At 38.9% G+C, this 18,503-nt stretch overlaps 1 protein-coding gene across 1 annotated transcript; it reads right to left on the bottom strand.

Moving 5' to 3' along the window:
* Positions 1-1,657: 1,657 nt before the first annotated feature.
* Positions 1,658-6,912, bottom strand: LOC127497226 (serine/threonine-protein kinase pim-2-like). Its single transcript, XM_051865565.1, has 8 exons — positions 6,537-6,912; positions 6,069-6,163; positions 5,751-5,798; positions 5,261-5,645; positions 4,904-5,080; positions 4,646-4,734; positions 4,272-4,346; positions 1,658-3,897 (listed from the first exon to the last, which is right to left on the bottom strand). Exons 1-8 carry the CDS (start codon positions 6,685-6,687, stop codon positions 3,892-3,894), a joined length of 1,026 nt encoding a protein of 341 aa, XP_051721525.1. The 5' UTR covers positions 6,688-6,912; the 3' UTR covers positions 1,658-3,891.
* Between the last annotated feature and the right edge of the window lie 11,591 nt (positions 6,913-18,503).

Here is an 18,503-nt window from a genome sequence, read left to right as displayed (position 1 = left end):
CGTAGCATCACACGGGTAAGCCTCTCCGGCGGTGTTTTTTATTTTTTTATTTATTCATTCAGAAAACTGAGCTTCAGCGGGAGCAGAGGGGACATCACTGCTATAGCAGTGGACAAAATTAGCTCTAGAAACTGGGCTCCAGTGGGAGCGGAGTGGACATCATTGCTGCGGCAGTGGAGAGGGTCAGCCAGACGCACTAAGCTCCTGCGGGAGCGGGGAGATAACACTGCTGTGGCCGTGAAGGCAAGGTTAGCCAGAGATGGAGCTCCTGTGGGAGCGGAGGAGATAACACTGCTGCTGCAGTGTAAGAATGGAGTGAGCACCTGCAGGAGTGCGTGGGAAAACACTGCTGCAGCAGTGAGGTAGAACAAGCTGAATCTGAAGAATTTAGCTGGTAAGGGATCGTTGAGCTTCTTTAATATGGAAGCAATTGGATTGGATTGGATATAGTTCTTAAAAGCCTCTGATGACCAGCGACCGAGTGCTGAGTCTGATGTTGGGAGAGGCCTTTTGGGGCAGCTGTGGTTCCTTGCCGCTGTCACCTCTGGCTTGCTTAGTTGGGAACACTTGATACTCAACAATGATTTTGATGCGCCTGTATTGACACTATTGTATGCAAACTGAACTGGACGATGGCATCACTGTTTTCTTCAGAGCTGCTGTATAGATAAATTAACTAAATGAATAACTAATGATTTTTTTTTTAACAACGAAATGAATTAATACTGAACTTAAGCTGGATAATGACACCATTTTCTTCTAGAGCTGCTGTGCAGCCAAAACTATTTTCCTCTTATCACTGTAAAGCTGCATTGACACAATCTGCATTGTAAAAAGCGCTATATAAATAAAGTTGACTTGACTTAGTTGCTGCTCCTATGCGGAACAAATAACTGGAAAAGTGAATAGGTTGGGGTTGGGTCTGCCCTTGGAGCCAGGGGGTGGTTCCAAAGCAAAGGCATTTGGTGGTATGGGCATCTGTGTTGCAGAGAAGAGGGAAAATAACGATCTAGCCTGGGGAAGAGAGTTAGGATGGGAAGGCTCCTGGGGCCTAGGTTGTTTGTGGAGGCAGGCTTACGCTGTTGGTGAACAACAAAGTAGTCTGATTTAGATGATTGTTTGTTCTTTTATCTGTTGCTGGTTTAAGTGGCACACACGCATTGATTTAGTGAAGTTCAAAAGAGACTCGCTTATGGTAAAAGATAAGAGGTTTGCATAATAAAAATGTGCATTTTCAATTCATTCAATCGAGTTAGATAAACGAGAAATGATCACTAAACAATTACTCAAATTAAAATTCCATACTTTTCCAAACTGTGGAGGAACTAGTAATGGGCGATTTCGAAAAACTGCTCCATGAAGCTTAAATTTTTTTTTTTTTTTTTTAATAGTCTCTTATTGGTCTTAATGGTATTAGATCATTTGTTAATTGCGTTTAATAGATTGCACTTTCAATAAAACATTTGTACGGAGCCCCGGACATGACATGCAGGAAAAAAAAAAAAGTAGGCTAAATCGTGCGCACGATTTATTAATTCGTTCCCTCGATTTATAAATCATGCATGATTTATAAATCGAGGGAACGAAATAGTAAATCGTGCGCACGATTTAGTAAATCGAGAGAACGAATTAATAAATTGTGCGCATGATTTAGCCTACTATTTTTTTCCTGCATGTCATGTCCGGGGCTCCGTGTGTGACGTTGAGTGCTTCGAAACAGTTATCATTTTGCGAAGCAATTGGCTCAATTGATTCAAAGCTTCGAAAAGCTTAGTTTCTCCCATCACTAAGAGGAACCCTCAACATAACTGTTTATTTTCATCAGTTATCTGAGTCTTTACATTACTTACTAATTTCTGTTCATTGTAAATCAGATATAGATGAAGTGGAATTTATTTGAACGCATTAGTGAGAATGAATGCGTGTATGAATTTGTCCTACCAGTCTGTATGGCGTCTCTTTAACAATAGTGAAGCTGGGTTTAAATTACTTCAAAACAGAAACTCATATACGCTATATAACTTTCAGTTTCTAATCAACTTTGTTAAAAAAAAAAAAAATCGCAGGACGGCACTGACAAAAAGTTCTTAATAATTCTGTGTTCGACTGTGCGTGTGATCTGACTGCACGTAATGTGCGAGCTGCTGTTTGTACGCGTGCGTTTAAGCTACAAGGAGACAGTGCCTTAGTTAGAATGGCAAATCACTTGTACGAAAACTTTTACTCTGATCGAAATGAGTATTCAGATAACATAAACTGTGCTCGTGGTTTAGCAACTGAAGCCAGAAGTGAAATTCAACCAGGGCAGAAAACAAGGATTTGAGCTGTGCTCTTACGGTTTTGAGCCAACAGGGGTTGAGAGTGGGAGCTGGCCAAAACTGAATCTGCGGCATACCTGCTGAGGGCCTGTTGCAGCGGCCTGACGCTGGAGGAAGGCCCGTTCCTTTGCAGGAAGAGAGCGCCACTGCCCGAGACGCGAGCTTGGTGCTCGACGGGCCTTACTGTCTATTTCTTATGGCCGGAACGATTGAATGGGCTGGAGTAGAGAAAGACAAGGGAAGAGATCGTGGATGTTTTGCCCGTGGTGGCAAGGGTAGGCCTCGGCGTGCTGGGACCGGTTTGTTTGGGCTGACGCCTGTGAGATAACACAGAGGGAACGGCGGTGGTTCTAGACGGAGGATAATCGTGCTTTAGGCCAGAGGATTGCAGTAAAGATTCCTTGAGGATGAAAAATTTTTCATTTGATGGCGAGAACTCGATTTCGGACATGTTGGAAACGTAGGGCAGGGCCTAATGCTGATAAACTGTCAAACGAATAGAGGTAAGCCTGCTATATTTATACCTCATGCGAGTTGATTAACTGAATGCTTTCCACTTCTGTTAATTATCTGAACCTGCTCCTCCCGAACTTTGTTAATAAAACATCATTTCTTGTTTTAAAATGTCATATGACTCCTCAAAAACTTACCAATATTTACAAATGAATAATATTAATAAAACCTTATTATTTTAAAAATTACTTTTAAATTTTTACAAACTTTATACAAAACATTTCTTGGAAATTGTGAATTAAAAAATTTGTTTCTATGAAATTGGCATGTGTGTTTTAAACTACATTTTAAAAAGATTTGTCTTTTCTTTAGTGTGGACACTCTTATATGTCAGACCCTTTATCTCCCACTGACCTCTGAACTCATGTCATCTTTATTACTGCTCTCATCTGTTTCTTCTGGGAGAGTGAACATTTAAAGATCCAGCAAAACACTTTTCTTTCAGCAGTTATAAATTACACTGTTGTTGTAGAGAATATAATTTTTTTTTTTTTTTATAAATAAATAATTAAATTTTTTTTTTTTATAATTCTGGAAGTGAATTTATATAGATAATCAGTATTTATACTGTATGGGGATGATTAGGAGGCCATGATCATGGATAGAAGCCAATGGGCAAATTTGGCCAGGATGCCGGGGTTACACCCCTGCTCTTTTCGAAGGACATCCTGGGATTTGTAATGACCACGGAGAGACAGGACCTCGATTTAACGTCTCATCCGAAGGATGGTGCTTTTTTGACAGTATAGTGTCCCCATCACTATACTGGGGCGTTAGGACCTGCAGCTGGCCTCACTAACACCTCTTCCAGCAGCAACGTAGTTTTCCCAGGAGGTCTCCCATCCAGATGCTGACCAAGGCTCAACCCTGCTTAGCTTCAGTGGACTACAGGGCTACAGGGTGATAGTTGCTGGCATATATATTCCAGTTAAAGCTACTGGTGTGGATCATGTTGCAGGCAAGAGCCAATGAAATGGCAGGATGGCTCAACCAGTCCTTTTTTCGAATTTCTAAATTAAACTCTGGAGGCTTGGGGACATTATTTTCTTTTTCCCCCTCCTCATGTCTGCAATTTGAAACAACAACAGAAATCAGATAATTGTTTAAATACATTACACAAACATCATATAGATACAAACAAAAAGAGCCAACATAAAGTAAAAAAAAAATCAGAAGGTACAAACATACAGCAGTGGAATTTGTCATCTGAATATATGACACATGCAGCACATATCAAAAGGTAGTGTAAAGCTATAGGATTTAAACCAATCCTGGACCAACATGTTGACAGTGGCAGATTGTCTACTGAAAAACCATTTATAGTCTATGATTAATGTTAATATGAGATGTATAAAATTGAAATGAAACATGTCAAGACAAGTATAATACAAGACAAAAATAATTATCTAGATAGATATTGTAAGTAATGAAAATTGATACCTCTGTGTTGTAGGTTAGGTTGATGGTATTAGACTGTCCCATAATTGTTCTGTTGTTATTCTCCACGTCAGCCATCTGAAATAAAAACAGAAATCAGGTTTATTGTCTAAATACATTACACAAATTGCATAGAAAACAAATGTATGACAAAAAAGGTAAGATTTTTTTTTTAAAATGGAAATTTAACAGCACGGGTAAACATATTTCAGAAAGTCTAAACATACAGCACTACTTGTCATCTGTGCAGTATATGAGGATTGACTAGATGACAGTTGCAGCACGTATTGAAAGGTAGCATAAGAAAGCTAATGTCTAGAGTCTGATAATTAAACCCAATCAAAAAGACTTAAAAATCTTCAAAATGTAATTAATACCTTAAACCAGTCGTGGAGACTGACTTTCTGCAGTTCAATCCGTTTCCTTGGGCTCCTCTGCAGACAACAGAGAATAAAATCGCAGCATTCTGTGGAGAAAGATGGGAGAGACGTCTAATTATTACCTTAAACTTCACAAACATCCACATGATGTTTGTTATCCATTTACATTTATTATCCTACTAAGCTCAGGTGTTCCTTTTCCTGCATTGCTTAGATCTATCTAGTAAGATCCAAAATTAAAATCATCCTTCTCACCTTCTGACAAGCCCTCTTTTTTCCAGACGTTCTTACTGATCATACGCAGGTCTCGTCTGCTTGGATATTCCCAGAAAAGTATTACGAACAACAGTATCCCGAGGGACCACACTGTCGCTGGTTCCCCATGATACACGCCGTACATCTCATACTCGGGGGGGCGGTACTCTTCTGTGCCTGCAGGAAAAAGTATGTTTCCATTAACACAACATTTTAACTAGATATCCGAAATTATTTGATGCTAATCATAACACTGAATCCCATTCCATGATGCTTCATGAGAGTCCTGTGTGAACGGCTCTCAACTCATCACCAGAGACTGAGACCCACTTTACAGCTTTGAGAAATTATACATACCAGCAAAGGACGTGTAACCCGCACTGGTGAGGAAATCACCACATCCAAAGTCAATCAGTTTGACTTCGAGGGTGCCCGGGTTAATCAGCAGGTTTTCCAGTTTAATGTCCCGGTGAAACACTCCACGCTGGCAGCATATTTGAGCTGCGAACGCCACTTCTCCCATAATAATCCGTGCTAAATCCTCATCAATGGTGCCCGTATAGTTCCGTAAGTAGTCATGCAAGGACTGACAGGGCATGGGCCGCTCTAGGACCATAATGTAGTAATCGTCCTCGTCCTCATCCTTCCAGTCCAGGAGCTCGATGATCTGAGGAACCCTGGGCCCTTGATTGGCAAACATTTGCAGAGCGACCTCAAGTGGAACGGGTCTGGAATAACCGTCCTAGAAAAAACACAGTTGTTATAAAGGCTGAAAAAAATCATTCTGTGATTTATGTATGAGGTGTTTAAAACTGAAAACAGTGATTGAGAGGAAAAACTGACTTACAATGTGGACATATTTTGCATACTCGCTGGAAGCAAATTTCACCGCCACCTGATGAAAAAAACAGAAAATAGATTTGTGGTAGAATTATTTACAGTTTATGTGTTCAGAGTTTCACATATTTCAATTATTAACCCTGAACAGGCATGTAATGTTTCATAAATGTACAAACATGTAGGCATATCTGATGATTTAAACAGGTCTGACATGTCAAGTGCACTAAATAGTGAATATAAGACATACTTAGAGTGCTTGGATGTCATACGAGTATAATACAAGACAAAAATAATAATCTAGATTAATATTGTAAGTAATTGATACCTGACGGTCATCTTCCAAACAAGTCGCAGCATAAACGGTTCCAAAGCCTCCTTCACCCAGTTGATCACCGATTTCATAGCTCAAGGAATTGATTTCTGTTAAAAGAAAGATAAAAGGTGTTGAAATGTCAAGCAGTGACAGCACCTACTTTAACTAAAACTATTTCAACAAGACTTTTCTGATTCATACATTAATGAGTAACTAAATTGAATATGTGTGCCTTTAAATTGAATATGTGTGTAGTAGTCATTAAAAAAATTCAGTGTAAAATATACAACTTTACCCATACCTATATACAAATTTAAATGAAATCTTGTTAAATGTAAAAAAAAAAAAAAAAAAAAAAAAAAAAATCATTCCATGTTATTTATCAACTAAAAAGTGAACTTAAAGTCAATTCAAAGTATAAGCCCTTGAACTGTGTGTGTGTGTTGGGTAATGTTAGGGTTTAAAGTTTAGCAAACTGACCCATAATTGTTCTCTCATCATCCTGCGGCTGGCTCAGCTGAGGTGCCACAGTGTCCTCTGCTAGTCCATCTGAAGCTTCAGGGACGTCATCACTCATGTCAGGTGCATCATCAACAGGAGTTTGGAAGGAGTCGTCGTTAAACTTGCACATGACACTGTCGAGAGCATGGAGGACGTCGGCACTCCATTCGGACAAATCACCGACTACATCTCGGAAGACGTCGTCACTCCAGCCATCATCGATTTGAGGGTCACCAGTGACTGGCTCCTCCAATGATAGGTCTTGACGCCAGTCCTCATTTACTTCAGGGTCACCAGTGATAGGTTCCTCTGTGGTAGGGAGGACTTCAGGGTCACTGGTGATACCCTGAGAAGAAGTCTGACCTAAAGAGGGTAATGACATCAACATTACCGTATTAATAAAATATTCATATTACTGCAATGTGTGCATGCAGTAAACAAACATTATGTGATGTAATTAATATTCATGCGCATATTCACCTTGTTAGGCAACATACAGACTCCAATAAAAGTAATAATACATTTTAATTTCTATGTAAATGCATTAATTCATGAAAGATGGTGTGTAATGTCTTATTAAGTTTCTGGATTTTGTAGTACAATTCAGTTTTTAATTCATGCTTGTGCATGTATGTATGTTGTATTGTGCCACATTATGTTGCAAACTTTACAAAACTGAACTTCAGCTATGCCTCTAAATTTTTGACTGTCCTCCAAAAAATGTTTAAATAGAAAATTAAGTGTAGAGCCAGTGCAGACTCCAATAAACAATAAGTACATATTCTCATAACATGAACTTCTCATTTACCATCATCAGGCCTTCTCTCCACAGGTGGAACTTCCTCACTCTGGTCCACGTTTTCAGTTTGACCGGAGTGGGTGTTGTTGGCTTTTTTCCTTTCTCGCAGGAAAAGAGCGCACAGTCCCAGTAAAGTAAATAGCACCATTTTGAAAGCCTTAACTAGGCTACTGAAGACCGCAAGATGTGCAATGAGATCAACGGTTTGTTATTTATCTGTGCCGATTTAAGTCGTGTACAGATAAAAGCAAAAATGGTGCAATATTGTGCAATAAATTGCGCAATAAATTATGTATTTAAAATGCAAGTTGTTGTGACTCAAGCGCGAATCAAGTGAGAAAACACAAGAAACACCAGAATGAGCAACCAACTGCAAGCGATGCAGAGCGAGCAAAGTGCGCGCTTTTATTACCCGTCTGCTGTGACGTCACATTCTTAATAATATTCAAAAGCTGCAGAAATGATTGGTCAATTTTGCGCGTCTACGCGCGATTCTCAGGTTTCTATGGGAACCGGAGCTTCTAACTGCAGCTGCAGCGACGCAATGACTTTATCAATCAGCGATTGGCTCTTTTACTTAGAAGGCGTGGCATATTCCGCCATTTTGCGCGTTGTAATTTCTCCCATTGATAGGTGCGTCCCAATTCGCGTATACTTACGCACTATTCTATAACGTTTTTAAGTACAAATAGTGTGAGTAGTGCGTTCACGCAGAAAATTCCAACAAAGAAAAAGTGCACTTTAAATGCCCGGATGATGCACTAAATTAATGTAGAATGTTGGACACTTAATGCACTCAACTATCGCAGCTTTAATTATAGGGGCTATCTGACTCCGTTGTTAAATGACAAAACAACCTTATACAATTTACACACTACATGGATGAGATGCAAGTACACAGTGTATAAGTGCATAGTGTGTAGTGCGTCATTTGGGACGCAACTTTTGTATATCTAACAGTCTTTGCGTATTACTGTACTTTTAGGAGGAGCAGAATAAAACAGATTTATTTAAGACATCGTCACACCATGCTGTCTGTTGGTGTATTTGTTATTAATCTGTCCCGATGTAAGTCATGTACGGGTAAGATACTGGCAACTCAAGCATGAAATAAATCGCCTAATTTGCGGCAACTGCCACCCGAAGAAAAAATATATCCCAGTATAACATATAAATGTTTAACACCGTTTAACATTTCTAGCCTAAAACAGCTGTCAAACATGAAATGTTTAGTTTCGCTACTTACATCATATCAAGCACTTCATGACCGTTGACTGAAGCTCAGCACATTCTTTGAACATAAAGCCCGCCTACTTTGATTTGATTGGTCAGCTCAATTATTTTGACACTGATGAGCGATGACAGGCCGCTGCGCTGAGGCTGTCATATACAGACGCCCCATTGGCTGCTGGATCGCACGTCAACGGCGCCGCCATATTTGTAGGGGCAACTTGTAACTATCGTAAGTGGACTGAAGAAAAGATGCCTGATTATTTTGAGATTTTATAAACCGTCGCACAATCCAAACCACATATCGGGGAGTTACCTTTCACATGTAAGTCTGAACAGTTATTTCTGTTTGCATTTGGTCATTATAACAATGTATAACCACCAAAGTCGGACTATTAAAAGCCAGCGACAATGCTAGTTATCTATGAAAACTGAGACTTTATAAGAAATAATATAAAGTTTACATGATTTTTATGAAGTCTGAGATTATATTATAGTTTATATCATTAACTAATCAAAATCGCAAGTGAGTCTTCCGTGCAATGAAGCCAGAGGACTTTGACAGGACAGCTCAGGCTGTCAGAAGTACAGACAGACCTAAACCGACTCCTCTCCGAAGAGCAGGTGATTTGATTGCCTGTCATCTAATCGTGGCTCATTTATATTTTTACCCCAGTTTAGCCAGTGGAACCAGGACAACACAAACCTCAGAGAAGGCTGAAGAAAGCCTGTCAGTGGACTGTTCTCTGCATTTCCAAGAGACCTCGTCTGCCTATTATATTATGATGATATTATACGACTTAGATTATTATGATTGTACTATTCACTACTCACTATTTTATTTGCTATTTTTATTTTATTGACTATATTATTTTACAATTTATGATATACTATCTGCTATTTTATTCAAAGTTATTATAGTACTATTACATTATCCTACTATATTTTACTGTATTTATACTCAATTGTATTTTTAGCCTATTTATAATGATAACAGGCAGGGGTGCACATAGATGGTACGCAGGTGCGCATGCGTGGTAAAAATAAACGACGCGCACCAGAAAGCATGGAGGGAAGCGCTTTTGAGTACCAACATTTTTGAGGACCGGTTCACAGGGACACGTTTACTTACTGGAGTAGGATTTTTCTCCATCTCTGGTAAGATAGCAATCATGATGATAAGTGTATTATTTAATTATTAGGTGTGCAACGGATCGCAGTTAATCCGTGATCCGTACGGATAAGGGCCAACGGTTCGACACGCATGTGATTCGCAGATTAACTGCTAAACTTAACCATCATGGAGTGAAAGTTTATCATTTGGATATGTGTTTTGTCCCGCCAATTAACACATTCAAACTATTTTAAAAGCGGAAGAAGAGGCGAAAATCGGGACTTGGGAGCTGTTATTATAGAGAGAGAGAGAGAGAGAGAGAGAGAGTGAGTGAGTGAGTGTCAGACACCGAATTAATTCCTCTTTTGCGCTGACTTGCGCTTGAACGGACACATACACACAAAATCATTTCAAAATACCTGTCTCGGCAAGTTTTCTCTCGGTTATGTCATAAGTGAACAATTGAGAATGAAACCGGATGTGTGTCAGTTATTCGGTCCGTGCTTTTCTTCTTAAAGTGACAGCAGCCTAATATTCTTGCTGTTGTATGTGTCATTAAAGGATTAGTTCACTTTCAAATAAAAATTTCCTGATAATTTACCCACCCCCATGTCATCCAAGATGTCCATAGGTGCGTTCCATTTGACCGTAAGTGGACTGCGAAGTGGACTTCACAGGGTATTTCGCCATCTTAAGTGAGATTCCAATCCGAAGGGAGCGAACATGTTCAGTTCGAAGGGCACTGCGAATGGCATAGGGAATAAGGGAACATCGATACATCACTTCACAGGAAGTAGAGAGGTAAAATCACCCAACTGTCATTGCGCAACGCGTCACCAGTCAGAGCTACGATGGAGCAGAGCCGCTGAAAGAGTTTTTAAATGGCTCTGCGATGTAGGAATTTAAGTATGCGTTTTGAGTATTCATAAATTTTGTTATTCTTATACGAACGAAAGTATGAATGGTTATGGCGACGAGTGATAAATTTGCATATTTTATTGTATGAATAGGCATGACAAAGTAAAAGTGTTGAAAAGCAGCTGAGGCTGTCATTTTTTAATTTTACTTTATTTACCTCAGGAGTGTTTACTATGTGGCTGCGTGTGGAAAAGAAAGCGCACGAGATGAGACCCAGACCATGGATTAAGAATACATTTATACAGTTAACCATGAGTTTTTATTTTCATATGGCATGACAGTTAAAGCTTCAAATCTGTTAAGAGTCAATTTTAAATTCGAAAGTAAATTATAATATCTATTTATTTATGTTATATCATAATCTGCGCAACACCGTCGTTGACTTTCTTTGATGACGTTTGCAGGGCGTTCCAAATGAGCAATTATTGTCAGCAAAGTCCACTTCAATTGATATACCGTGCTCAGGGAGTAGGGAGCAGTGAACACTGCGTAGGGACCCTGTCGAATGGAACGCAGCTCATGTCCTTCTTTCTTCAGTCGAAAAGAAATGTCAGTTTTAGTGCAGCTTCAAAGGGCTTTAAACGATACCAAACGAGGAATAAGGGTCTTATCTAGTGAAACGATTGGTAATTTTCTAAAAAAAATAATAAAAATGTATATGGTTTATAAACACAAATGATCGCCTCGCAAGTGCTTCCGCTAGACCGCCTTCCATATTCTTCAAAAAGCTTACGCTGTATGTCCTACACCTTCCCTATTCAACTTATGGAAAAAACTGAACTGGTGCCACGTTCGTTCCGTAAGTTGAAAATCCACTATAATGGATTAAGAAAAAACCTTAATTTCTTTTTGACTGAAGAAAGAAGGACATGCACATCTTGGATGACATGGGGGTGAGCAAATTATCAGGAAATTTTTATTTGAAAGTGGACTAATCCTTTAATGTTAGTAAAAAACAAAAAAACAATTCATTATCATTATCTACCATGTTCGAGAGAAAAGAAGATAGTGAGGAGAGCAGTCAGGAGGAAAGTGATGAGGACAGCTTTTAGGATAAGTGTGAGAGCCAAGCAACATCTCCAGGTGCTCCCTTGAGACCCAGACCAAAAAAGTGATGTGCACCCCTGAATATAGGCTAATTATAATAATATGCTATAGAATAAAACCACATAAAAAAATAAAACCACAGTATGCCACCTACTGTATTTTGAACTATTACATCTGACCTTATATTACACTTATATTTCATACAATTTATATTGTACTGTGTACTAAAAATTCTACTGCTGTATCTCAAATGTTTTACTGGATCTATTAAGGATTGTCTTATAATTAATACAAGCTGTGCTATTAATGTTGTCCACTAGAGGGAGCCACAAGATAAGAAATCTTTTAAGCACAGTCCTTTTATTTTTTTGTTGCAATCCATTTGAATTTAAATAAATTCATTTAGTACATTTGTATAACTATGGTGTACCGACATTAAATCTGTGAAATGCTTAGGCCAATAGATAATTAAATGTTTATCTTTCTTTAGATCCCAATAAAGTTGCCAGACACAGTTAAATATAATGCTGTCCATTTAAAATGGAGACAACTTTGTCTTTTTTACTATAATATAACATTTCTATAAAGATATTTATTGTTGTGTTATGAATAATAAAGCAAACATTTGTGTGTTAAACTGCAAGCAGGTTAGGAGGCAACACGCATAGAAATAAATTATTAAAATTAATGATTAATAAGGTTTTGAGATGCAAATTATCTTCACGTTCATTTGAAATTGTCCTGTGATGTGATTCAAGAGGAAAAGCTAAAGGCACGAGGGAAAAAGCTAAAATGCCGAAGATAGAAAATTAAAATCGATGTGCACATTTCATGTACATTCAATTATATTACATACACAATTATTAACCTTGAAAAATAAACCAAATCTATGCTTGAGAAGCGTGAGTTTTCAAAATTCCTTATGACAATGAATAATTTTCAAGTTCAAACTCAGCAAGATTCTGAGTAATTGGAGACAAAAACTTTTTCGTACTCATAAACCGTTAAAACTGGTTGAAAAATGTAAACTTTATTGCGCTTTTTGTCCAGAATCGCAGCAACAGTCCAAAGCGGCCAATGGGACGTCTATGTATTTATTGTGTCTATGGCCTCACCCCCTTTGTTGTGTGTTCTCGGGGGCGGGGTTTATGTAAAGTTTAGGGTTAGTGATGTCACCAACCCGGGAAGAACCTACCAGCCGTTTGTTGTAGTCCTCAAATAGCGATTTCTGTAAGAGAAAATATCCCCCTTTGCTTTAAACTTTGAGCGTCGTAACTTTGCAGATGTTGTTTATGATTAAACAGCTACATTACACACTAACTAAAGTTAAAAAACTGAAATCATAATCAACCATGTGTATAAATTTGCGCTGTGAAATGTCGTTGTGAATACGCCGTAGCAATTAATTCGACCAGGCTAAAACTAATAACAGACTCTAACGGAAGATAAGATAATTTAACATACTGAATTATTATGAGTAGAAGGCTATTATTTCATTATCTTATGATTTTCATAACGAGCTGCTCAAGACTGACACCTACAGGCTGTATAGTAAACTGTATTTAAAAACTTTAAAATTTTTGTATAATTATAATTACCAAGACAATTAAAACATTTTTTTAAATAATGTATATTGAATTGTCATATTTAGTATTATTTGTTAATACACAAAATGACTAATTATCAAAATAATTTTGTGTGCATATGTAAATGTGTATCTATATTTATATAGTCAGGTCTAAAGTGTCTTTCTCTGTCCATCTAGACGGCTGTTTTCTCCAGTCATTCAGCAGCCGTTGACATCAGTAATGACTGGTAAGTGATGCTCTACACTCACTGATGATTTCTACACACATAGACAAGTTTCTTCTTTTAAAGGTACATAACACACGGTTTCTCATGTTAATCTTGAGTACCTATAGAGTAGTAGAGCATCCTTCAAATCTCCGAAAAGTCTTTAGTTTTATCAGATTTATAAAAGACAGATACGCTGTACCGAGTCTTTCCGAAAGCAGCCGAGCTCCTGGAAGCGTGCCGTGGGCGAAGCTAAAGAGTGACGAGCACGCGTCAGCTAAACGTATTTAAACACACAATACACTGTCGCATTATCCCTGGGTAACTTTTGATTCATTATACGTTCCTGTTGTTTACATTATATGCACTTACGCACCAAAAAAGACATTTGAAGCAGTTTTACTCACCACCTGCGGTTCTGACTCATGACCGGGATCTTTTATCACTGGGACCGCTCCGTTATTTTAATGACAAATGTCTTTCCTTCACATCCAAAAACACACTTCTTTGGTGACATTGTTGATTTCGTGGTCGAAAAACAAAGTGATAAATCTTTCTCGAGCAAGACCTGTGCAGCGCTGCCGATGACTTCCGTAACCCAAACGAAGCACGTTTATTACTTAATACAGAGTCATACTTGAAAAAAACTTTCCGAAACTTGTATGAAGGAGTGTATTTGGCACAGAAATACTCCGTCATACGTCCAACTCGTTTTTTGAAACTTTGGCCATGTTTAGCATGAGAATCCAACTCTTTAACAGTGTAAATAAGTCAGAATACATGAAATAGCATTAGACCCCCTTTAAACTCTTTAACAACCTGTTCATTGGACAGTCTGTTCATAACTGGTAGATCATCACAGCCTTGAAAATAGGTTGCAGGTCGATTATTATGTTCAAAACTGAATCTAGTTTGTAAATCAAAAGCTGAGCACTCTTTAAACTGGCCTTCAGGAAATCAAGCTCACAGACATTAAAGGGACAGTTCAGTCAAAAATGTAAATTCTGTCATCATTTACTCACCCTCGTGTCGTTCCAGACCTGTATGTCTTTATTTCTTCTGTGGAACACAAAACGAGATATTCTGAAGAGTGTTTCAACTGTTATAATAAAGTCAGTGGAGTCCAAAACAACCAGAATTAGACACATTGAGTTTTGTATTTTAGATTTAGTTTGGCTTTAAAGCATGAAGAATGAGCTTAATGCATTCTGACAGGTACAAAATATATCTAGAGATTCAGATTTCAGCACTTTCAAAACCTTTGATTAATTGTGATTAATAATTTTAATCAACTCACTGCTCTAGGTTTTGTTTAACATGCACTTTTTGATTATTGCAGCACAAAGAACAGTGTCAGTTTATAAGGTTCAGATTACTGATAGTGTTTACCTGATATAAATAGTAATTGCTGTATTTTAATCATTTCCACTACTCGTCTGTATCTACGTGATCATGTTTAGAAATGAATTATTTCATATTTATCACGCGTATATAAAAACTTAAGAAATGATAATATAATTAGCAGCCTTTGCTAATATTAAACTGTGTTACCTTGTTCTGTTTGAACGGTTGATTCCATCAAACCATCGATGACTTCCACACATAATCAGTTCGAATTTTCTTCTATTCATGTAATTTTGTCGTTGTAACAAGACTGATCTTCTGCCAGGAACATGAAATCAATCTGCTGCTGTCCAGAATCAGGTGGTTTGTCTTCGTCTGGCATCTCAGCTGAGACCTGTCCACTATGGGTGACCCTACCAGTAGTTGTGAAGTACCAGTGGCGTAGCTCTCAGCATCACTGATGCACACAAGCCCTCACAGCACGTCAAGCTGCAAACCGCGTGAGGGACCCTAACCTACCCTAACCGCATATCAACCGGCCACTCAAAACATCCTAACAACCTCATAGCAACTCCACTCAGAAAATCCACAGAAAATCCACTCAGAAAATCCACTCAGAAGAGTCCAGCAACCGCAAAGCAGCACGCTAACAACCGAGCAAAAAACCTTGACAAACGCATGTCAACACACAGGAGACCACCCAAAACATCCCAACAACCACGTAGAACATCCTGGGAACCGCATATCAACACACTGACAATCACCAAAAACATCCTAACAACCAGACAGAAGTGTGCAAAAGACTTGCTCAGGAAAATGAAACTTACTATAGAAAATGAAACTTACTTATAAAACTACAAACTTACTCTATGACTATATACAGTATTTACATACGTCGGTCCCGCTGTGTGATTCTCCGGGCTCCATGTGACCCTGTGATGACTCAGTGTCTGGGCTTCTTTCTTCGGGGTTCCTCAGGCAGGGGCTCTTCACTGATGTCCACGTGGATTTGAGGAGCAGAGCTTCTGCTGGTTGTGGAGAAGCTCTCAGTGATCAGGACGCGTCCATCAGGCTGCTCCGTCTCCACCGGTGAAGGGCACTGTAGTGTCTCCTATAGCCGCTGCTTGATCTTCAGTCCCAGCTCAAGACTGTAGGGACGGCGCCGACCGCAGCGTGTCTTCATCATGGGCTCCACCACAGAGCTGTAGATGTCCTGGTAGCCCTGCACGCTGCAGCCGTGGATGGAAACAGGCTCTTCCTGCTGACACACGTCCACTGAAGACACTGAGGCTGCTGGACGGATGTCAGGAAAGGACAGCAGCGTTCTTCAGGTAGCGCTCCTCCAAACCTGTGGGTCTTTGAGCTTTCCCAGAGATACGGCTGTAAGTGTGATCTAACCTGATTACAGCTGCCAGCTGTGAAAGCTCACAGGGGTCCGGACTGGAAGAGACGCCCTCCACCAAGAATCCCCTCAGGTGTGTGGGAAGAGCCCTGGTTCTTCTCTGGCGACGCTGCTTCATGATGATGGCTGGAGAAACACTTTCCAAACTGGACAACTTGATGAAACTTACCAAACTGTAGAGTTGTAAAGAGCTTGTAGCACGTGTGATCAGGCTTCAAGGCTTCAGAAACAGTGGTTTTGATTTCAAATATCAACTCAAGCTGCTGGACTGACATAGAATGTTGAGGCTCATTTAAATGTAAACAAGACTTGATATCATCAGTAAGTCCATTAGAGCAGCAGCAGCTCTACGTTACATGTACTGTGTGCTTCTATATTACCATGATCATCTTCATTCACAGTTACACAGTGTGTATTCCTCATCTGTGTGTGTATGTAGTGTTGTCTGTTAAGGCCAGCGTCACTGTTAGGAGCTGTGCTATGTTGTTCATTAACAAATCTGTGTGTTGAATGAATGTTTTAAGTGAGCAAAAATAATTTGTGCACTTGTATCTTTTGTTCACTGAAGTCTCCTGGTTTTTCCTGCCTCCAGTGCGGCCTTGTAGAAGCATTTCATTGGTTGTGAATCTACTAAACAAGTCTGTTTGGAGTCTGAATTAATCTTGTTTGTGAACGAATACACATATCCTCATACATATTGTTGTTTACATTTTTATTTATATTTTATACTTTTTTTTAACTTGGTAAATGTCCAGTATACTGAACAAATAAAGCAAAAAACAGATCTGCTCATATCAATTTTTTTGTTGTTGATATTTTTATAGAAAAAAAAATTATATTCCACAAGCTGTTTAATGTTGTCCTCCAAATGCTGTTGAAAAGGCAAAAGCTACATGCTGTGTAATTCATCTCTCTCTCATATACAGGTGCTGGTCATATAATTAGAATATCATGAAAAAGTTCATTTTTTTATTGTAATTTATTTTAAAAAATGAAACTTTCATATATTCTAGATTCCCTACATGTAAAGTAAAACATTTCAAAAGTTTTTTTTTTTTTTAAATTTGTTGATTAGAGCGTACAGCTAATGAAAGTCCAAAATCCAGTATCTCAAAATATTAGAATATTTACATTTGAGTTTCATTAAATGACCATCCCTACAGTATAAATTCCGGGTATCTCTTGTTCTTTGAAACCACACTAATGGGGAAGACTGCTGACTTGGCAATGGTCCAGGAGACAATCATTGACACCCTCCACAAAGAGAATAAGTCACAGAAGGTCATTACTGAATGGGGTGGCTGTTTACAGAGTGAAATATCAAAGCATATTAAATGCAAAGTTGACTGGAAGGAAGAAATTGGGTAGGCAAAGGTGCACAAGCAACAGGGATGACCGCAAGCTTGAGAATACTGTCAAGTAAAGCCGATTCAAACACTTGGGAGAGCTTCACAATGAGTAGAATGAAGCCGGAGTCAGCGCATCAAGAGTCACCACACTCAGACATCTTCAGGAAAAGGACTACCAAGCCACTTCTGAACCAGAGACAACGTCAGAAGCATCTTACCTGGGCTAAGGAGAAAAAGAACTGGACAGTGAACAGTGGTCGAAAGTCCTCTTTTCAGATAAAAGTAAATTTTGCATTTCATGTTGAAATCATGGTCCCCGAGTCTGAAGGAAGACTGGAGAGGCACAGAATCCAAGCTGCTTGAAGTCTAGTGTGAAGTTTCTGAAGTCAGTAATGATTTGGGGGGGCCGTGATGTCTGCTGGTGTTGGTCCATTGTGTTTTATCAAGTGCAAAGTCAATGCAGCCATCTTCCAGGAGATTTTGGAGCACTTTATGCTTCCATCTGCTGACAAGCTTTATGGAGATGCTGATTTCCTTTTCCAGCAGGACTTTAGCACCTGCCCACAGTGCAAAAACCACTTCCAAGTGGTTTGCTGACCATGATATTACTGTGCTTTATTGGCCAGCCAACATGCCTGACCTGAATCTATGGGATATTTTCAAGAGAAAGATGAGAAACAGTCAATCCAACAATATACAGATGATCTGAAGGCTCAATAGTGCCTCAGCAGTGCCACAGGCTGATCACTTCCAGGCCACACTTCACTGATGCAGTAATTTGTGCTAGGAGCAAGTCATTTGCTGTAATATGTCCTGCCGACCAAGTATTGAGTGCACAAATGAACATACTTTAAAGAACTTGAACTTTTCTGTTTAGCAAATCCATTTTTTGATTGATCTTAGGAAATATTCTAATATTTTGAGATACTGGATTTTGGACTTTCATGAG

This window comes from Ctenopharyngodon idella, chromosome 16 (assembly GCF_019924925.1).
Source record: "Ctenopharyngodon idella isolate HZGC_01 chromosome 16, HZGC01, whole genome shotgun sequence".
Taxonomy (NCBI): Eukaryota; Metazoa; Chordata; class Actinopteri; order Cypriniformes; family Xenocyprididae; genus Ctenopharyngodon; species Ctenopharyngodon idella.
The sequence above is the reverse complement of the archived record's forward strand: the minus strand, read 5'-3'. Positions and strand labels throughout refer to the sequence as shown.